The following is a 23320-nucleotide window of genomic DNA, read 5'->3' as shown; positions in this document are numbered from 1 at the left end:
TATATATATATATATATATATATATATATATATATATATATATATATATATATATATATATATATATATATGAGAGAGACAAAGAGAGAGCGCGCAAGAGCGAGACAGAGAGAGAAATTTTAAGCAAAAAACATTTACCATTTTCTAGAATTTGGGATTACCTTTAACGATACACGAATTGTCTGTGCACTATAACTACGAGGGAAAATTGCAGTTGCTTAGCTCAGTCCCCAACCGCTAACTTGTAAATATTCTTATTCTGAGATCTTTTTTTTTTCTTTTCAGTCTTTATTACGTATTTACCCTGGGGTACCATGTCTAATCTCAATGCTAACATTGTTCACTTTGTGATTATCAATGACAATAAAGACAATTCTAATTATGTGTATTAAAGGAGGCTAAACTGTTGAAACAACACATTGAAACAAAAATATGTCCAATACAGACACTTAGGTATTTCATATTTTCCTACCTCATAGACCGCTGTAAGATCCCTAAAGAGGCTCTTTGCACCGCTGAGCAGAGCCTCGTTGTCAGGACACAGCACCAAATACCCGACGTCCCGCTGGGTGCCGAAGGGGTCCAGCAACAGCTTCTCCCAGTAGGGTAAACCGAAGGGAGACAGCACCACAAAGTCGTACTCGTAACCCACCAGGAAAGTGGGTACGGGCAGCGGCTCTGGCGATTCGTCTGTTCCTGCGAGGATGAAAGAGAAACAGGGTTGGTACACATTTTCATGGCCAAATTCAAGCACTTTTCAAGCTCTTTCAAGACAAATGTTTCAATTTATTCCAGTACCTTAAAAAGAAGAAATATAGCGCCGATCAAGAGAATGTTTTGTTGTTGACTTTGATGACTACAATAAAGTTGCTATCCTACTGCTAGCACATGCTTTCTGCAATTGTGAGATGTTCCTATGTATAATCTACGATCATTTTGTATCAATGGGCTACTATAAACTGAGTTCAATACAAAAAAAGAAAAAGAAAAAGGACTGTATGTATGAAAAGCGGAAAAATTTGCCAAATTTGGACTTATTTTAATGATATTGATTTCTTCCAAGCAGAGTGCAATCAATTTAAAAGACTGTGGATCTTTTGCTATTTGTTTTACTTATTTTGATTTATATTTTATGCCAGTTTTTCAGAGGATCTGTGTCTAAATTGGTTAAAGTACAATTATTTTTTTGTGTTTTATCATTATTCATAGCACCAAAGAGTTAATATTTTTAATTTTTACTTTGTTGTTTTGCATTTTCAGGATTTTGTGTTGTAAAATTGATTTCATTGCTGATCCAACTGGATAGGAATAGTAAGAGCACTGTATGTTAAACACCATCTGCAACAGACATTAACAGAATAGCATATAATTTGATTCAACGGGTAGGGGTGGGCGAATCGATCCAAATCCAGATATTATCCATATTAAGCAAGTGCTTGTATCAAATCAAAATTATTGTCCTAGGATTGATATGCCATTTTAATTAAAGTGCCACATCTCTATTTAGATAGCGGAGCCCTTTTCATTTACCCAGATCCTTGTTGTCAATGCCGAAATAAGGTTCCTTATTATTTGTGCAATACTAGACTTTTGTGTTGTTTTAAATCCATGCGCCTTTTAGTCTGGTGCGTCTTATATATGAAAAAAATATCACATCAGACTATTTTTGGGGAGTGCGCCTTATAGTGGCGAAAATACGGTAGTGGTCGTTGATTGTTTAACTTAAAAGTGAGGTTCAATAATATGGTCCTGGGATCGATACGCTGAGAAGGTGCTCTTACCATTACTATTTAGTTTAATCAGTGATGAAATTGTTTGATTCTACAACAATTGCACCAAAATGGTAACGCATTTCCAATTTAGTCCACATATATGTCACACTCAGAGTTTCAAAACGTCACATTTAGCAATTTACCGTATGAGCCCCGTCCAGCCATTTTGTGAAACTGCTGCCAGGTGAGGGGGCCCTGAACACCCCAGGATCTCACAGTTCTTTTTTTCTGGATGGCATCTTGAAGCACTGGCTGTAGGGACATCAATACTCGCAGAACGTCCTGAGAGCACAGAGCACTCACGTCCACTGCTGAGGAGCACAGGACAATTCAATTTCACAGTACTGCAGGCATAAGTTCCTATTTGGTCTGTAAGTTGCACCCCGATTTTATTCGCTTTTCCTAATTAAAAGTGTGCTTTTTTTATTCCATATTTTATATACTTGTTTTTCTAATAAAATAAGGAAACCAATATTTTCGATAAAACAAAAGTAGGACAATGATCGTAAGCAGTGCCCCTATTAAACATTTGTGAAATTGTTCACTTACGCGACACACTTTTGAATTTCTCATTCAGATTCGGAAACAAAAAATATTATGATCTTCAACATTAATCAGGGTTCATACAGATTTTCAGGCACTTTCAAGGCCAATTATTCAATTTTTCTAATTACTTCAAATACAGAAAACTAGCACGGATGAAAATATTTTTTTTATTGACTTTGAAATAAAATGCTAGCGCATACTTTGTTTTATTTATAGGGGTTCCCATGTATGATCTATCATCTGTTTGTGTCAATGGGATGCTATAAACTAACATGTAGTATGAAATTCTGCCTCAACAATGCTACGTCACACTTGTTTACAAACACGGTCGTGTGTTGAGTTCAATACAGAAGACGGAAAAATTTTGACTTATTCTGTTAATTTGGATTTCTCCGAAGCATATTGCTTTAAATCTTAGATACTTTTTGTTTTACTTATTCTAATTTATATTTCTTGTGTGTTTTTATGAGCTTCTGTTTTAAATTGGTTAAAATAAAATCTGAAATAGTTAATTATTTGGCATTTAATTATTTATTTATAGCACTGACAAGTCAATATTTGTAATTTTCATTTTATTCTGTTGCTTTTTCAGGGATTTTGTGTTGTTGTTCGACTTTAAAATCTGTTGAGTATGTAAAAAGCTAAAATTGTTATATTTTATTCTTTTTTGTAGATCTATGCATATTTTCATTGTTCTTTTTTCAGGGATCACCTGAAATGACTAATTACTAAATATTTAAATTGTTTTATTCATATTAATAATGTATTCTTTTAAAAAAGACAATCTGAGGAGCCGTTCAGTGAGCCAAAAGACCTGTCTTTTCTTAAATAGATCCGTCCTCTTGGGTGCGACCAGTAGGAGGCGGTGACGCTTCACATGTCAACGCCATAATGACAAGCCACCAGATTAGGTTGGTCAGCGTCATTTTCAGACTTTTTAAAAAAAATTCAGTTTCGATTTCAAGCATTTTCAAGCTCTTCACCCAAAGTTCAAGCATTTTCCTAACCCTGAAAACATTCAAGTATTTTCAAGGATTTCAAGCACCCGTACGAACCCTGAATAATACTTTTGAATTTCAGTAGTATTAATCATGTATTTTCTGTGATATTTACATCTCAAATAATATTATTTTTTTGCAACACCATATATTCTATTGTTCAACATTTTGCAAAGATGTCTTACCATTTGTCTTGGACCAGTGATGTAAACAAGTACTTTTGACTAGCGCCTCATCCACCTTTCCACCTGACATGTTGTCCATAAACTGCCTGCCGTGCTCCAGGGCCATAAAGCAGTCGCTGTGAAAATCTCTTTCCTCCACTCTCACACAAGGCGGCCCAGGACCTCGTGTCGCTCCCTCATCCAAACCTGACATCGGCGAAAAAGGGTTGCTACACTGGTCCTGCAGGAGGAGAATCAGCTCATCAGGAACTTGGTCTCCTCTCCCAAAGCCAGTTCTATCCAGAGAAGAAAGTTGTAGCTCTTCGAAGCGCTTTTCAGCATCGCGGCTGCCGTCCGAGCCACGGCCGATGATGTCTAGCTCGTCTTCCAGGAAGAGGCCAGAGCCGTTGCCGTAGCGCCTGTTGACCACGGCGCTGAAACCGCAGCTGCAGGCCTCCTGGGCCTCACCGCCGGGGTCGTTGAGGTACACGCCCACGTCTGCGCCTTTGATGTTCATGTTACATACGCAGATGCAGCAGCTGTCAAAGTTGCAGTCCTTGAAGAGGTTCATGACCGACTCGGAGAGAATCAGAGTAACGTAGAGGCTGTGAGCCTCGGGGATGGAAGGAACGGTAGCCGGTTCTACCGAGTTGAGAGGGCGGCAGGTGGAAGGAGTGGAGGCCGGAGAGTACAGGTCCGAGTTGTCGTATTTGAGGGATCCCTGGACGCTGGAGGGGCCTCGAGGAGTGCGGGGGGTACGCGGAGTACGAGGGGTAGGGGCGGAAAAACGCGGGGTGGCTGGGGACGGAAGGATGCCGGTGCCGCTGTTGCTCGGTGGAGCGCTGTTGGACATGAAGGGGGTGTGAGTTTGTGGCGTATATGTCTGGTTGTAGTCCTGGTCATTGGCGACGCTGCCCACACTTGGGATATTGCTGGTAGGAGAGAGAAAAGCAACATGAAATTTAAAAAATACAGTAAATTACAGACTATTGATCGAAAGCTAAATGCTCAAAAAACAATTTAATTTTGTCCTTGTGCAAGGTACGTTGACTTTAACATCGTTAAATTCAAGCACTTTTCAAGCACTTTCAAGGCTTATTTTTCACTTTTTTCTAGTACCATCAAAAGGAAGAAATCCAGCGCCGATCCAAAAAGTTTTTTTTGTTGACTTTAATGACTAAAATGAAGTTGCTATCTTGCTGCTAGCACATACAATGTGCTATTTAGAATGGTATGATGTATGTTTTCGTGTCAATGGTCTGCTATAAACTGACACAAATTCTGCCATTCTGCTTCAACAGTGCAAGCACCGATTGGCTAAATCACACTTGTTTACAAATACGGAAAGGGCTTAATAGTTGTAAAGTAATAATTGAGTTCAATACAGTAGACCAAAAATAAAGTACTGGATGAATAAAAACAAAAAAATGAGCCAAATTGGACTCATTTTTATGATATGTATGCTTCTGAAGCAGAGTGCATTCTATCTGTCTACATTGGTTAAAATAGAATTTTAAATTTTGTTTTGCATTTTATCATTTATTTATATCTTATTTATATTTTATTGTTTTGCATTTTCATGTATTTTGAGTTCTTTTTCGACGTTTTCAGTATAGAAATTAAAAAGAAAATCGGAGCTGTTTAGAAGCTAAAAGAACCGGTTTTCCTAAATAGAGCTATCCACTTGGGTGTAGCCAGTAGGGGGCAGTGGCGCTTCACATGACAATGTCATAATGACAAGGTATTCAGTCATTTTCAAGGATTTCAAACAACCGTACGAACACTGATTAATAGGACGGGAATGAGTTGCAAGAGATATTCAACAAACATTTCTCCTTCAAGTGATCCTTTGAGAAAATGATTATTTTTAGGCTGTGTGGATGCCGCTGTAGATTGAGGAAGCTCATTGTTTCTTGCATGTTTCTGTATGTGAGCAACATCACCTGCCTGGCACCGGCCCATATCGGGGAAGTCCCTGATATAGTGATTATAAGCGCAGCCAGGGTGCATTTGCGACGAGACGCGTTTTCAAAGGCAGCACACCCTTGCATTGTTACAAGATTGTAAGGCATGATTACTTGGAGCTTGGCCAAGTTTTTCCTGCCAAGTGCAAAACCTTTTTACCTCTCTGCCCATCAGTAACCTTGGTTTAAATGATCAGTATAATGTATAACCTGTGTAACAAGTCTTATTAATTTTTGATGGCATTGTTTTATTTGTATTCAGTGTTGGGACTAACGTATTACAAAGGAACATATTCCTGGAAGACAATTCTTATTCTCGGTAAGAATTAGTGTAACGTGTTATCAATAAAATATTTTAACACTACTGCCGTTAGTGGCTGCATTACTGCATTATTACGTTGCTGATTAATTGCAGATAAGGAATTATAATGTCCTCTGACCACCCCTGTGTCACTCACATTTTCACAAACCCTCTCTCCACCAACAGCACAACCTGAAGGTTGGCATTTTTATATTTAACGACAAAATACAAATAAATACAGTTATGGTGCTGCTGTCTTAGGCTCAGAGTACAAGGTCGCTGAATTTTTTCTCAGGGAGATATTCTCCCTACTGTCTATACTTGCATCTAAGCCTAATTTACAACTATAAACTGAAATTAAGGAGTCAGTTTACATGCGTGTATTTGGTTGTGTGTAACCAACAGCAAATGACACGCAGCATATGGGAAGAGGGTGTAGCTTATAAAAGGAAAACAAACTACAGTAAATCAATGGAGTAAACATGAGCAAAGACTTGACGGTAAAAACTTGCAGAAATGTTGGTCTTTTTATTTGTAAAATTAAAACAAAGCAATAACCCGTTCCTGGAGGGGGAAAAAGAAAACGTCTTGGGCAGTGCCTAGAAATGGAGGAGATCTTGGAGTGGTTTGAAGCCGAAATGAATATGGACTGTCTCGGCTAAGTGTTAGTTTGCAAGCTCTCAATATTGCACAAGCCACAAAAAATGATAGCTTCACTGCTTCCATAGGTTGGTGTACACCTTTTTTACATTTCTTTTATTTATGTGGCTATTTATATGCCGTTTAGGGGGTTGGCTTCTATGCGAGTATTTACGCTAATTTGTGAGGAGTTACTTTCAGAGTAACGCGCTACTTTTTGGTATCAGTAATCTGGGGTAACTGAATCACGTTTTTTTAATGAAGCACTACTCTCCGGTCTCCCAAAGTCCAAAATCAAGAGGCTTCAGGTGGTACAAAATGCTGCAGCAAGGCTTTTAACTAAGACAAGAAAGTTTGATCACATTACCCCGATTTTAGCTAACCTTCATTGGACCCCTGTTAGCTTATGATGTGTTTTAAGGTTCTGTTGGTAGTATACAAAATCATGCATGGACTTGCTCCCTCATATCTTTCAGATTTAATTTCGCCATATGTTCCGGTCCGGAGCCTTCGCTCTGAAAATGCTGGTCTACTAGTGATCCCAAGTGCCAAGAAGAGATCCGCAGGTTCAAGAGCGTTCTCCATTTGGGCCCCAGTCCTGTGAAATGCCCTTCCCCCTGAGATTCGATCTGCAACCTCAGTGGAACTGTTTAAAACTAGGCGCAAAACACAATTCTATTCTATAGCATATGAATAACCTATATTTTATGTTGGCAATATACTTGTATTATTTGTTATTGAAACACCCATTGCTGCCTGGTCATCCTGGAAGGGGGATTATCTCGTGTGCGGTTCCTGCTCAAGGTTTCTTCATTTTCCTCATGTTGAAGTTTTTGAGTTTTTCCTTGCCCTCATGTAGGTTTTAGATCAGGGGGTGGTGTAATAATAGTCTGTAGTTTGCAATAATCTGTGGTCTGTGCAGCTCTTTGAGACTTTTTGTGATTAAGAGCTATTCAAATAAACATGACTTGACTTGACTTACCGTAAATTCCGGACTATAAGCTGCTACTTTTTTGCCAAACCTTCAACCCTGCGGCTTGTTCAGTGATGCGGCCAATTTATGTAATTTTTCTAACAGCCACCAGTGGCGCTCGAGTACTAAAGATAAGATTTAGACCGGTGGAATAAATGCACCGAGGAAGGCTACAGCTTCTTAACTTGTGCATAAATTAAATCAGCGTAGACATATCCTCATCATGCAAATTGCAAAAAGAAAGGCACATGACGCAGCTTTCAAGCTAAATGCAATCGAGCAGGCCGATGAAGAAGGAAACAGAGCTACTGCATGTAAATGTACTTTGTGAGCGTGTTGCTAGCGTGTTTTCGAAAAAGGGAGCATGGAAAGACGTCTAATTGACAAAGTCTCTTTCCCCACTGAGGAAGACGACTTTAATGACGTCAATCATAAGGAGGAAGACAAGGATTTACCGTGGTCTCTTCAATTACGATATGTTTTTTTTAACAGTTCCGTTTGATGTGTTGCGAGCGTGTCGATAGTAGCGTTTTGCTACTCTTCACAGGCACGGTTTGGGATGAAAGTTATAATATTATTATTAAAGCTTTGATAACTCTCTCGGTGTACCGTCTTTCTTTGTAAATATGTGTAACCATGTATAATATGTATTTGCAACTGTATATTTTTGTAATGTATTTATTTTAGAGACTTATTCTGATATGTTTTCCACGGGCAAATCAGAAAGAAGGGGCTTAAACAACGGGGGCTGACGGGAAGTGGAGTAAAGGTGAGACGTGTTTGTGGACGCAGCGGACAATAGTGGATATATATTTTTCCCACCATTACCTTTGGAAATATAAATTTTTTCCCTTGGATTATTTTCAACGAGACCAGGACTCTGCAAATCTGCATCAAACTTTAAGCACGGGTATCATTTTCCGCTCATTTGACAGGCTATGATTTTTGGACTTTGTACTTTATATTCAGTTACAATCGCGGGACTCTAAGTCGGGCTTGGGTTAATTTTGTGATTGTTTTACATGTTAAAATGTGGGTGCATGCAGCTTATATACAGGTGCGGCTTGTGTAAGTACAAAAGCGGTTATCCTCTTAAAATGTGGTGGATGCGGCTTATAATCAGGTGCGCTCTATAGTCCGGAATTTACGGTAATTACTGTTTTTCAGTCACACACCTAATACTGTTTGCATTAAGTCTGTTTATAAATATTACATCACCAGGTTCCATACCTAAAACAATGAACAATAGACAAATACTGTTTGTTTGAAACAGACCGGTGATTAGATCAGTGATAGGAGTAAACTCGTTCAGGAACAAACTACCACTTGTTTTGAAGTAGATAAAGACTTGTGTTCCCTGACCAGACGTGAAAATGTAGCACGGTGTTGTTGTTTTCTGTGAAACGGGTAACGGCCGTGCAAAGGTTTCAAAATGTTGGCACAAAGAACTCCAGCTATGAGAGGCAGAGTGACAAACACTCCATAAACACCAAGCTGTTGATAGTAAGGTCTATGGATCTGCTCCAGGGATCAAGAACTAACGGACATTTATTCAACCAAGTTCTTGGGGAATCTTCTACCTAAGTAATATATATATAATTAAAACTAAATAAATATAAACATGCATATTTTTGTAGATTTTTGTGTATGACAGAGAGAAAGAGAGAGAGAGAGAGAGAGAGCGAGAGAGAAAGAAAGATAATGATAGAAAGGTAGAGGTAGAGTAAGATGGGTAAAGACGGACAGATTAATAGATACAGTAATGGGATAGAGAAGGGTATAGAGAGAGAGAGAGAGAGGTAGGGAGTAAACAGAGAGACAGAGGTAGAAAGAAATAGAGAGCGGTAGAGAGAGGTAGAAATAAAAGTAGGGATAGACGCAGAAGATAGTGAGAGACAAATAGACATAAAGATGGATAGACACATATACGTATAGATAAATATATACAATAAACAGATATAGAGAGAAAAGGGTATGGAGCGGGAGAGAGAGTAAAAAAGAGATATAGAGGAAGAGAGAGATGTAGAGAGAAATAGCGAGAGGTAGAGAAGGAGTTAGAGAGAGATAGAGAGGTAAAGTTAGATGTAGAGAGATAGAGACAAAAAGACAGACAGATACATAAATAGATATAGCAAACAGAAAGAGAAGTGTATGGAGAGGGAGGTATAGAGAGATTTAGAGAAAGATAGAGGGGTAAAAAGAGAGGGGTAAACAGACAGAAAGACAGAGAGGGTAAATAGATAGATAAAATGTAATCCCATCCTGTGTTTATCAAAATTCAGCAAGTGTCTCCATTTTAGATCAGTTAAAGCAGCAAAAGAAAAAAAAAAGATCTAAGTCATTTGGAAATAGGGATGATTGCGGGGGCAGAGATGGCAGCGGCTTGAGTCACAAAGATGCTTCACTGGCTAAGTGAGTCAATACGAGCAGTGACGACAGTGACATCTGTTTTAAGCATATTAAAAAAAAAATAATAACATCACTGCGCATTTGAGGACTAGGTAGCTCATTTATTCGTGTGAGATGTGCATAACAATAAAGCCGAGTACTTTTTATGTGATGGGAAAGGTCAATTAGATTAACATCAAACTAATCATAAAGTAAACTAATGAAAACGGGGATACGTAAGGCCATGTAAACACGAAGAGAATCACAAAAACGGTCTAATTTTTACTGCTAATGGTTGGATGAAGATTGAGGTTGTCCTTCTAGTTCACCAATGCCTTTTGCGCATGCTTGATTTATGGTAATTTTGTTTTGTTGGCAGATAATTAATGATTAAATTTAGCATAGTTATCTTATTTTTTAGCAATACAAAAATCATAATTTAAAATAAAACAAGAAAAACGTATATTTACATTTTGGCACTCGGGCACAACGCTTCTTTAACGTATTTATACGTTACGACATTGAATGACTTAATATTCTAATCATTTATTTTCTGACTATTGTTCTGTAAAGCAGAGGCACAGCAGCGCAGTGGTTAGCGCGAGTGCAGCAAACTCCTGAGGTCATGAGATCCAACCTTCCTGTGTGGAGTTTGCATGTTCTCCCCGTGCTTGCATGGGTTTCCTCCGGGCACTCCGGTTTCCTTCCCATATTCCAAAAACATGCATGTTAGGTTAATTGGCCAGACCAAATTGTCCCTAAGTGTGAATGAGCGAGTGAGTTGTCTGTCTGTGTGACCTGTGACTGGCTGGTAACCAGTTCAGGGTGTCCCCTGCCCAATGCCCGAAGATAGCTGGGACAGGCTCTAGCACCCCCGCGACCCTACTGAGGATTAGCGGTGCAGATAATGGATGGATGATCTGTAAAGCATCCAGAAAGGTTACTTAATTGTGGCTTTCTGGAAAACAATTTATTTTACATTCAGACACTCCTGTAATTGTCACACTTTCACTGTTACAAACTGACCCAGCACCCTCAAGAGAGGGGTAAAGTTACTGTATGTGGCCCTCACAGGAAAAAGTTTAGAAACCCCTATTATAGAGTATTGGCTAAAAACCATAGATTCAAATGTGTCGTGAATTGGAAAAGCTGTACCTGTCTTTGTTAAGGATAGACATGACAGGCATGGGATTGAGCATCTCTCTGGTCCAACTCGGTCTATAGATGCAATCCTCAGGTAGTTTGATTGGCGGCAGACAGTGGCTGGGTAATAACTTCAATGGTGCGAACATGGAGCAGCCAACAAACGCTTGGCAAAGCTCTGACTTGTACACAAATGAGTAATCCTGCAAAACAAAAACAAAAAAATTAATATACCGTATTTTCTGCACTATAAGGCACAGCGGGCTAGAGGGTGCACGCCCAAAACATTTTTTCTTTTTCCATAAAAAGCCACATCGCATAAAATTGAGACTAGAGTAAGAGCTACTGTGTGTATTTGTGTATAAACAAATAAATAAATATATGAATATAAATGTAAATAAGTATACGTGCAGATAATGGATGGATGGATACACACAGACATCTACACATTATATTTGTTTATTTTAGTATTTAAATAAAATAGTTTCTTCAAATTGGTTTTGAAACAATAAAGCAAAATACCTATAATTACTGTATGCATGTATATCTTATACATCGTATTCTGCAGTATATAAGGCACAACCGGGTTATAGTCCGGAAAATATGGTAATAACTCTGCCAGAGACATAAGTCAACTTTATATTCTTGTAAGACAAAGGAAAAGGAAAGCTAAGAAGCATGGTAGCTAAAAAGTCCAAAGCTGTGAATCTTTTTCTTTTGTGCTCTTTTTCAGAGGTGGGCAAACTACAGCTCGAAGGCCACACGTGGCCCTTCTGCCTTTTTCATCCAGCCCTCTGAATGAAAATGGTTGAAATGTGACAATATGTGTAATAGTTGCTAATGTAGGAAAACATTTTTAGTGACAACTTTGTCCCCATATTTGCTTGGTGTGTTTCCCCCCAAAAATACTACTACAGAAAAAGTACAAAATCACTACAAAATATAAAATGTAGTGATTAAAAACAATAAGTAATTTGGTTTTCATTCTGAAAAGAAAAAACACTACAGAAATACTACAAAAATACTACTGCAGAAATATTACGACAGAAATACTACTGAAATAATACTACAGAAATATTACGACAGCAATACTACAAAAATACAACTACAGTAATACTACAGAAATATTGCAGAAATTCTACTACACAACTGAAATACTTCAAAAATACTTCTAAAGAAATACTACAAAAAACAGTAGTACTGTAATAGAACACTATGACAGAAATATTATGACAAATACTCCAAAAGATTAATACAGAAATATTATGGAAGAAATCCTACAAAATATATACAACTACAGTAAAACTATAAAAATACTATATACATTTTTTTAATGGAAATACCACAAAAATACAACAGTGTTAAAAAACTTAATATCAAACTGAGTGCCTAAAACAGGGACCTAATGTATTATTTTTCTTTCATATTGAGCGTTTCAACACCAATTTGATGAGCCTAATCTTATTAAAAACAAACATAAGAAATATAACATGTAGATGTCTGCATGTATATTCGTTCATAACGAAAAAACTGTATAGGTCTCCAGGATCGGCCCCTTGGTCAATTATTTTTAACCCAATGCGGCTCCCTGGCGACTCCAAATAGTTGCCCACCCATGCTTTATTTCATCAGACAAATTTGCCCCAAAGTCACCTTGATCTCAGAAGGCTTTGGGCTACAGAAACTCTCCTCCACCTCAATCTTAAAGTGACCCCCCAGAGACGACGTTCCATCCAGGATGGTCATCGCAGGTGGCAGATCCATGCATGAGTCTTTACTGTACATGTTCATGGGTGAGTAGCCCATAATGTGCTGCTCAAGGGAGGGAGGAGTGGGAAACATCTGGTGCAGGTCTGCTGAGCCTGGGAAAATCAAACCAACACAGCACGCTCACTAGAGAATCAGAAAAGCCTTTCATTGCAAAACTTCAACAGTGCTATCATATAACAAGAGTGATTTTATATTGTGGAGCCCACACGGTTCGAAAACCATTTTCATGGCTAAATTCAAATGTTTTTTTTTTTAAACACTTTCAAGGCCAATTTTTCTAAAACCTTCAAATGAAGAAATCCAGTGACAATTAATAGAACATTTTTTTTGTTCTTGTTGACTTTGATGGCTAAAATAAAGTTGCTATCTTGCTGCTAGCACATACTTTGTGCTATATTTTGAAACGTTTCTATCTATGATCTCTGGTCTTTGGGGCTGTTTTCCAATTTTCCAATTTCTCCAGTACCCAGCATCTTGGTTCCTTCACCTGTCCTCTTGGGCACGTTGTGTAGGGGGCTATGACGCTTCACATACAAACTAATGCCAGCATGTGTTAGTCACAAGGTAAAAAGAAATGCAATGGCAAAGCGAAGCCACCAGAACAGGCATGTCGGAATTTCTTTCAAGCAGACTTGATTCAGTTTTCTTCATTTAATGTGTGGTCCATCGACAACTTCAAGCGGTGCAAGCACTTCACCCAAAAATCAAGCAAATTAAAACATTGAAAACGCAACATAAAAATACAAGCATTTTCAAGAATTCCAAGCACTCGTACTAAACCTGGGTAGAGTTAGCAGGTATGACTATCCATTTCTCTATACAACTGGCAAGATGTAAATGTAGTACTAAGTATGCACTAAGGGTGATAGAAAGTTCAGATTCTTGGATGCACCGCGATACCGACATGAATGATTAGGTATTGATTCATTAACGTAACCGTTTAAAATATTGAAATGTGTCAAATAACATAAAACGACGCATACTGATGGATGAGAAAGCAATACTTACTAATACATGATACTGGGTCCAAAGTGGATGGCTTAGGCTCCTTGTTGCCAAATTTATCATCTGTTCTGTTTATGGGCCATCTGGAACCAGGCTGTGGAAAAGGACAGAAAAAAATTATTTTAGCACTTAATACCAGACCAAAACAATATACAAAACACATTGTGGTATTCCCAAACAGCAATTGTTTTAATAAGGTACAGAATGTGTAGTGTTCCTCTTCATAGAGTTCCTCTTGCAAAATTTTCGACACGTGGTGGACACGAGACATGCAGTTTTAAGGTTGACACATCTGGCTTGTTTGCTGTAGAGCTGTGACGTAATTGAAGTAACACAACATTTTCAAAATGGTGAATCCCATCAACACAACGGCCAGCTCTGAAACAGACAGCGATTGCGGACTGCTCTTTTGCGCATGGAGGTAGGCGATAATGGCTTTTTGTTTGTGTTTGTTTTGGTTTTCACCGCATGTCGTGGTTGGTATAATTTTGTCTGGCGAGCTCCCTACTAAAGTCAAGGGTACCGAGGACTTTCCTGTTTTGTTTGCTCCCAGTTGGTGCTGGTTGGCTGCCTGCTGTGTGTTGTTTGGCGGGCTAGCCGAGCATTAGCGCCAGTTGTACCGTGTCCCTTGATTTATTCCCGGTAAGCCTTGCGTTTATTGCCATAGCTGTTGCCGCTTTTCATTGTTGGTTCCTGGTTAGCCTGGCTGCTCAGCATATTTTTTTAATCAGCTCACCTGGTGTTATCGCCGGTTTTACCATGTTACTTGGTCTGTTAGTTTCCGGCCAGCTTTGTGTTAGTCTCTGTAGCCATTGCCATTTTTTGTTGTTGGTTCCCGTTTAGCCTATCTGCTCACTACGTCTTTTTTGATCTGCCAGCTTTGCATTTTTCCACTGAGGCTGCGGTGCGGCCGCCCTTCGATTACTCCAGATTGGCCCCCAACTGACGGCTCCCCCTTTATTTTTTGGCCAGTTAGCCCTTTTTTGTATGCTCGCCCTTTGTTGTACAATTACTGCATCCAGCAGTGACACAACACATAGGCATCCTCCACAAAAATTACTAAAACTTTGCTGAAAAGACTAGTTACTTCTTCGGCTAATTAAAACGTAAAACAATACGGCATCTGGCTTGCTAAGGCGCTGGTGTTCCTCCGATGAGGTCACAGCTAAGGATGACAAAGACAAGGCTGCAGTCTTTAAAATGCATTATCTCAGAAAATAAAAATGAATACACAGATAAAATATGTATAGATTGTATGCAAAAACCATGTACTCACACTTCGCGTGTTCAATAATCTGTGATTTCAAAAACACAGTTACAAATAAGGACACTGTCCAACTCACCCCCAGTTCCTCTTCATCCGAGTTGAAGATTCTGTCAAGGTCACTGAAAGAGACCGCCAGGTCAGTCTCGTGGATCAAGCTTGTGGAGGCTAGACGGTTGTTAGCACCTGCTCCCTGTTGATCTGCAGGCAAACATTTGAGACTTAAACCCAAGCAGTTTTACTAACTTATAATTCATAAGACTGAAAATATCAAATCATAATAAATGTCCACGATTGATCCATAATCCTTGCAGTAATACACATTTTATAGTGCCCTGGTTAGGTGTAGCATAAACCTGTCCTCTTGGGCCTGACTCATAGATGAAGCTTCATATGAAAATTTCATAGATATTAATGCCACCTTAATTACGAGGAAAGAAAAAATGCAATAGCAAAGCAAAGCCACCAGAGAGCAGTATTGGCCTCATTTTTTAGCAGACTATAGAGAAACACAACAACAATTTCAAGCATTTACAAGCACTTCACCCCAGCTCCAAGCACTTTTCAATGTTCGAGATCCTGTACGGACCCTTGAGCAAGCCGAAAGCAGACCTCTACAACAATTTCAACGACAATTTCGAGGCCCTCAGTATCAAAATGGAAAATACAGCTAGAGTGGTTTCATCAGTTCAAGATTGACTTTTGGCTCTACTCACGCAAAAAAATAACAAAAAGGCGAAAGGGAAAGAAAAAGAAAAGTAAAAACAAACAATCATAAATGAGGGTGAGATGTCAAGGCAAACATGAAGGCAAACATGAAATCGACATATTATGCTATACATGATTAAGCTGATCTATATTTTACATGTTTGATTAGTTCTCTTGTGTGAGGATGAGATGTGATTCATGATATTCAAAATGCCTTGTTATAAAATCTGATTACATGACAGGAATTTTGCAAAAAGTGTTTTGGTTGTTAAGGGGACGTAACCTAGATAAGCTTTGTTTTTTTCCCTGTCCGCCCTTTTTTTCCTTCTGCTCTGTCAATTGTTCATCAAAGCTGTTGATTTTCAACGTTTGTAACCTTGCATATGATGACCAGTGGAAAGAAATAAAAATGTTAATCACTTAATCAAAAACATCTGTTATCCTGAAGTTCCATGTCTAATTTTGTCATAAACAATGTTCACGACTTTTATATCAATGACAATAAAGACAATTCTAATTCCAATGTTTGAAACCCCCAGGATGTGGTAGCTTCCTAAAATAGTCTTAAAGAAATTGTGCCTTGTAGTTTAAGATACTCTCCTCAAAAAGCAGGTTTCGTACACCGGTTTAAGGAAAAATTCAAGCACTCTTAAAGAATTTCAAAGCCAGTGTTCCATTTTTTCTAGTAACATTCAAAGAAATCCAGCGCAAATCAAAAGAACAGGAGCCTGAACCTTAGCTTCAAACCCTAACTATAGCCCCAACCTTATTACAGAATCCTAAAATTGGTTTACAACACTAACTTACAGCCCAAACCCTTGCTCCTAGCCCTAAACCTAACCCTAGCCCTAACCCCTGTTTCAAACTGTAACCCGAGCTCCAAAAGTATTTTAGAACCATACTTTTTGTTTAGAACCATGATATGGAGCCTATACTCTAGTACCTAACCCTAACTCTAGCTGTAACACTAGCCCAAACCTTATTTCTTACCGTAAATTTTGTTTTATAACCTAATACGGAGCCAGAACCTTACTCTCAAACTCTAACCTTAACCCTTTTTTGGACCCATGGATAAGTTTAAAAGCCTTGTTTGAACACATAATTTAGGAACATGGCATCAATTTCAAGCATATACAAGCATTTCATGAAAAGTTCAAGCACTTTTCCAACCTTGAAAACACAACTTTAAAATAAGCATTTTCAAGGATTTTGAGCGCCTGTACGAATCCTGCAAAATAATTGGATGGGTTTGTACATAACAACGTAGACAATTGTACAAATTGAACCAATTAGATTCTACCAGGTTGCATTACCAGGTGATTGAAAACCAAGAGTGACGCCGTGTTATTTAAAGACCGAGTTTGCTTGGGTGAATATGTATCCATGTAAGTGCAGACAAGTCATGTATACAAACAGAAAAGATACTCAGGGAAAAAGAGATCAGCCTTACCATCTGATGTCACCGATCCTCCATCTTCATCCTGTTATAAAGCACAAACAGAAAATGTTCGATTAAACCATAAACAGGACACACACTGCTTGTATTTACAGATAGATTTTTTTAAATTCATAGTACTAATAAACCATGGCACATCTGCAAATGACTTGTAAAGCTTAAAAGTAATCCCTTGCTGTATTGTGGTTTCGCTCCCTCTACGATTTTCATTGTGCATTTGTGCAGCAGACAACACACAGCAGATGGTATCACGGAGGGAGGAGGGCTGTGTGTAATTGTTGAATGGGCGTGACTGCTTACACGACTGTGATGTGCGGTGTATAGTGTGGGTGGGCTTCAAGGTATCCACTCACCAAAAAGAAACTATGAGGCATGTCTACAGTTTTCTCGGTATTTTAGTAGCTCATTACATTACAAAAATGCATCAATTAAATTGAAGAGCGCAGAGAAATGCTAATCACCAGCAAGTGCTCTGTTGATTGTTATCGGGTCCGGGAAGAGACGGATACGGCATTGGGAGAGAATCCAACAGTGGCGCTTCAAGTCTGGCCTACAGCAGCTATGCTATGTAACAAATCTAAGAAGCCACCACTGCCAAGCCTGTAGCTCACCAACCCCAGATAAATTACCTAATAAAACAGATGACCTGGAGCTACATCTTGTCGGAATCCCCCGGTGACTGTTATATCTTAGCCATCAGGGAGACCTGGCTTACATGAGAATGCCCCAATGCTAGCATGCAGCTAGTCCTCCATTTTCAGTATACCATTATATAGTGAAAATAAAGACCATACAGTCTTTCATTCCTCTGCAATTCTGTGTTCTGTGTTTTTATTTGTAATTCTATAGTTATTTATTACATATTACTGATATCTAATCAATAAATGAATGTTGCTACTGCGCGGGCATTTCATTTATGTGGGGTTACTGTATTTGATGGTTAAAATACACAAACATGGCATCTGGAGACAGGCAAAATATTTAACTGGTCAAATTCTTTTTGTTTCAAATCAATACATACCGTAATAAAACGAGAGAAACTGCTTTAAAAGCAGTACCGAAATATAGGAGGGTTGCAGAAATGGTAAACGGGAGAAAGGGCAGCTTTCCTGTGCTTTGGCAAATGGGATTTCCAGTGCGGATCAGACGGAAGTCAAGATCCAAGGAATGGTCTCTTGGGCTCCCACCCAGACATCAATATCTGGGAGGGCTTGCCTTTATAGCATGTGTGCCTTAGTGCGTCCGTGTCTGTTGTCTGCCTTTTTGAATGCTGAACAGTTCTTGCCGAGGAAAAGGAATGTTATATTCTAGCTATTGATTTCATTACGCTCTAAGGCACAGGTGTCAAGTATGCGGCCCAAGAGCTGGATCGGGCCCGCCATGCGATTCACTCCGGCCTGCGAGACGACACTAAGAGAAGTGCAAGAGAAAAATGACCGGCACTTTTAAAGATGTCTACTACATGTCGCCAAAGCCAGGCGTCACTCGCACAGCAACTGGAGCTCTCTCTCTCATTTCTACTTATCTCTCTCATCCCCTCTCCCTCTTTTCTTTCTATCTTCCTCTCTCTTCCTCTCTCTCTCTCTCTCTCTCTCTCTCTCTATTTTTTCACTCTGCTTTGCTTTTTCTTTCTCTCTGTCTCTTTTTTCTATCGCCTTGTCTTTTTCTTTCTCCGTTACTCTGTTTTCTCTCTGTCTCCCACTGTGTCTCCCTTTTTCTTGCTCTCCTTTCTCCCTCACTCTCTCTCGCACTTTCTCTCGCACTTTCTCTCTCCGTCTCTCTCGGTCTTCTCTCTTCATTTCTTTCTTTTCTCTTACTCTTCCATTTCTTTCTCTCTTTCTCACTTATTTATCTCTCTCCTTCCCTAACCCTTTCTACCATTCTTCCCTTCTTTCAGTCTTTTCCTCTTATTCTTCCCTTGTCTGTCCTACATTTTTTAATTCTCTCGTTCTCGCTCTCTCTTGAGTGCTCTTTTTTTGACTCTCTCTCTCCCTTTATTTCTCTTGTTATTTCTTTCTCACTTTCTTATTTGTCTCATTCTTTTTCTCTCTTTCTTGTTTCCCCTCTTTTTCTGCCTCACTTACCTTTTTTTCTCTCTCTTTCTTCCTTTCTTACCCTTTAATCTACTAGTCTGACCGCCATGAGGATTTTTTACAAGGTTGGTTTGACTGGACTGTCCTGGATTTGCAGGGAGTCCTGTAATCTGCTGACTAAGAGAGCACATCATTATTGGTGAGCTATGCCGGCTTTATATTTTTCAGGTGTCTTGTTTCAGACTTTGCTTGATGTTTCTGCGATTAATACATTTTCATCTTAAAACCCAAGAGTTTAAGCTTTCCAATGATATGTGGCATGACGGGCCTTTTGAATGTTGAGGGGTTAAGACGGCCTCGCCCGTTCAATAACAGGTGGCCCTCAGGCAGCACACAGGATTATCATTTGTTTAAAATGAGAAGGAGGCAGAGGGCCGGTAAAATAGGAGAAACAAACTTAACGAGAACTAGACAGGCAATGCAATCGGCGTTATTCAGGGCTCAACTTACAAAATGGCTTTTTGGACAGCTTCCTCTTCCAATAAAGAGGCGGTGAAAACGGATAAGGAAACAAGTTATTTTTAGGGCAGTATTGCTTGAGATGATGGTGGTATTTTTTACCTCTCTAGGTTCCTGCCTTCTTTCCAAATTGAGCATGGATGAAGTGAGTTATCTTCTATACTTCAATAAATGTTTTTTTCACCGCAATAGCCGTTTTACGTGGCAGCAATTTGAACACCAGCAATTTGCCTTGTCACCTCAGTAACTGCTAAAAGGAAAAAAAAAATCAAGTGTCTCTACCAGACAAGTAAAAGACCATGATCTGAGGAAAGTTCACACATGGGCAAGGTCCATTTTGACCCCAGTATTAAGTCTAACAAAAATACTACATGGTTTTTACTCCAGTAGATAATTCCGTTGTTCTATCGCGGTTTATTTTTTGCAGTATTCCTGTTTCATGTAGTAATATCATGCATTATCCCCTGTATTATGATTGGCTAAACAGTCATGCCTCCCCTTTTCTGCCTGTGCGTCAATAACATTGTTGGCTAAGTTGTACTAATACAAAAAAAACCTGCAATCCCACATTACGTATGCGCAAATCATTTTCAATTTCCAGTTTGGATGAAAAACCCATATTGGGCGATCTATAATATAGACCCCTATCCAGCCTGCGTCATCACTGGATCACCTCAGGATGCGTGTGCATTGTTGAGAAGGGAGAGTAGGATTAGAAGTTTGAATCGAGCCAGGGAAGATTTGTGTGGTGATTTGCATTTTTAGACTCACAATTTACAAAAAACACATGCCCAGCTATTGAGTGAACGGGTGCACACATCGCAATTTGAAGGAACACATTTTTGTTTGCGTAATTCCCAGCAGAAACAGGCCTTTTCTAAAGCACCTTAGGAGTTTGTGGCTACAAGACATTGTAATGACTGACCTGACCAGGGACATCATTGGGAAAACCTGTGTTTGCCGTGCCAATTTATATCTGGTAAGTTCAAAGGGGTACCTGGTTTGGACTTATTTGAATCCTAAATGCCTTAATAAGTGCAGGTAGGACAAGTGTCGTGGAGTTGTGTTTCCAATTAATTCCTAATAAATGACAGTAAGTTTGTTACTATCTACTTTTTCTGCAACTTAGTTGGTAAGAATTAACATGAATTCTGCCTCAACAATGTACGTGTATCCCGGTTATGCCATACCTGTTTACAAACATGGCAAGGGTCTCTTTGTCTCAAAACATAGGGGGCGATGACGCTTTATATGACAAAGCCATACAAACGAATGCCAACTGCTGTTTAGGGGAAGAAATGCAATGACAAAGCGAAGCCACCAGAGACCGGTGTCATTTTAAGTTTTTATTTGTTTAACGTGTGTCTATCGAGTCAGAATGCCGAGAAACATAGCAAGCATTTACAAGCACCCAAAATTCAAGCACATTTTAATCTTTGAAAACACATCATTAAAATTCAAGAATTCTCAAGGATTTCCAGCACTCCTATGAACGCTGGATAGAAATACAGTGTATCAGGTCAAAAATCTAGTTAAAAAAATGAATAACCATTATTACCTCCACAGTCGCAGTGACCGGAAATAATAATTTAAAAATAACAATACAGTTAATTTGGGCAACATGATAAATTTAACCAAAAAAACATGAAACTGGTGGTAGGAATTCCTTTTTAACCATTTTCGACGGACGGTGTGCCTGAATATTTTTTCATGAAAAAAAGTCTGCCTTGGCCCCCCAAAAATACTCTAATCTGTTTAGCAACTCGTCTAATGTGGCTTTACATTTTATGTTATTTTTTTCCTGATGTTCTTTCCTGGAGCAACTGAACAAAAGGTAAAAAGGGTCAGGACATTGTAAGCAAGAGGACAAACACTTCCATTAGTGTCAGTGTTCCCTTAAGCCAGGGGTGTCAAATTCATTTTAGCACGGGGCCACATAGAAGAAAATGGTGGCCAGACGAGTAAATTAAAGAGAAAGAAAGAAAGACAGAGACAGATGACGAGAAAGAAAAAGTGAAAAAAAGAATGAAACAATAAAAGAGAGAGGAAAAATAAAGAGAGAGAAAGAAAGGAAGGCAGAAAGACAGAAAAAAGAATAAAGAGGGGAAGAAAGAAAAGAGAGAAAGAAAAACAAAAATAAAAGGATAAAAGAAAGAAGAGCGAAAGACAGAAGAAGAAAATGAAGGGAAACAGAAAGAAACAGAGAAAGGGAGGAAGAAAGAGGGAAAAGGAAAGACACAATGAAGGAAAAGAGAAGCGAAAGAAAGGATAAGAGAGAAAAAGAGATAGTAATAAAGAGAGAAGAGAGAGAGAAATTGAGAGAAACAGTGAGAAAGAGAGAGAGAGAGAGAGAGAGAGAGAAAAGAGACAAAAAGAGACAGGGAGAAAGAAAAAGAAATAGACACAAAAGGAGGAAGAAAGACAGAAAGAAACAGAGAGGGATAAAAGGAAAGTATAGTGAAGGAAAGGAGAGAAAAGAAATAAAGAGAAAAATAGAGACAGAGTGTGGGAAAGAGAGAAGAGAGAGAGGAGAGAAATGGGAAAAAATAGACAAAAAGAGAGAAAAACAGTCAAATAGAAAAAAAGACGGGGAAAGAGAGAAAGAGAGACAAATGTGATAAAGAGAAAAATAGGGAGAGAAAGAGAGAGACAACGAAAGAAAAAAAGAGAAAATTAGAGACAAATGGGGAGAGCGATAAAGAGAGTGACAAAGATGGACAGAAAGAAGGAGAGAGAAAAAAATATGGGGGTGGCGCTTGGCTGTATTTAAAACTGCCGCTCATATTTTGCCTTTTTCCTCTCTTGAGCTTCTCTCAGCCTTGTCTCACGGGTTTCAGGGGCCCTGTGGCCGTATGTTCGACACCTATGCCTTAAACCTTACCTTATGTTTTTTGCCCGGCTCATGCTCCCCGCCAGCCTTATCTTTTCTGTTGGAAAAGGTGAATTTGACATCCCCTTCCTCAAAGGCATACGGGTCCACCTCGGGCTCGTGATCTCCGTCCATGATAGCGGCCAGGTACTGGCTTCTCCGGGCCCGGTACATCTGAACGCGCTCATCCGAGACCTTCAGTGGAAATTTCAATGTGGACATCACCCTGAGGAAAGAAAAAATATTAGGATACGAGGATTGATATTGTGTTCTGTGTAGGGCTCAGGATGTTTTTATGGCCAAAAACAAGCACTTTTTAATCACTTTCAAGGACAATTTTTCCAGTACCTTCAAAGGTAGAGATCCAGCACGTTTGATGACTAAAATAAGGTCGCTATGTTGCTGTTAGCACATACTTTGCGCTTTCAGATGTTTAAATCGTTTTGTGTCAATGGACTGCTATACACTGACATGAATTCTGCCATTCTGCTTTTGTGTGCCAAGCTTGGCTATGTCACACTTGTTTACAAACACTGAGAAGGGTCTATAGGTGCTGGGTGATAAACGAGTTCATTAAAAGGAAAATAAAAAGAGAGAAAGAAAGTACTGTATGTATAAAAAGCAAAGAAATTCACTAATTTTAATGACATTGATTGCTCCAAAACAGAGTCTATTCAATCTATCAATCTTGGACACTGTTGATATTTTGCTTTGCTTTTTGTTTTATTTATTTCAATTTAATTTTTTGCAAGATTTTCTGAGTAATTCTGTCTAAATTGGGTTTTTTGCATTTTCTAAATTATTTATT

General features: G+C 38.9%; 1 protein-coding gene across 1 annotated transcript in view; it reads right to left on the bottom strand.

Moving 5' to 3' along the window:
• med13a (mediator complex subunit 13a) overlaps nucleotides 1-23320 on the bottom strand; it is a 166748-nt gene that overhangs the window by 20134 nt on the left and 123294 nt on the right. The window contains exons 10-18 of the mRNA XM_088320935.1: nucleotides 22525-22738; nucleotides 17086-17116; nucleotides 15007-15128; nucleotides 13667-13757; nucleotides 12542-12750; nucleotides 10901-11091; nucleotides 3502-4412; nucleotides 1916-2083; nucleotides 473-696 (exon numbers count right to left, since the gene is read on the bottom strand). Coding sequence (XP_088177061.1) covers nucleotides 473-696; nucleotides 1916-2083; nucleotides 3502-4412; nucleotides 10901-11091; nucleotides 12542-12750; nucleotides 13667-13757; nucleotides 15007-15128; nucleotides 17086-17116; nucleotides 22525-22738 — 2161 coding nt within the window. The remainder of the gene's footprint in view (nucleotides 1-472; nucleotides 697-1915; nucleotides 2084-3501; nucleotides 4413-10900; nucleotides 11092-12541; nucleotides 12751-13666; nucleotides 13758-15006; nucleotides 15129-17085; nucleotides 17117-22524; nucleotides 22739-23320) is intronic.

This window comes from Urocampus carinirostris, chromosome 17 (assembly GCF_059441175.1).
Source record: "Urocampus carinirostris isolate Australia breed hairy pipefish chromosome 17, RoL_Ucar_1.0, whole genome shotgun sequence".
Classification (NCBI taxonomy): Eukaryota; Metazoa; Chordata; class Actinopteri; order Syngnathiformes; family Syngnathidae; genus Urocampus; species Urocampus carinirostris.
This window is presented reverse-complemented; position numbering and strand designations above follow the sequence as displayed.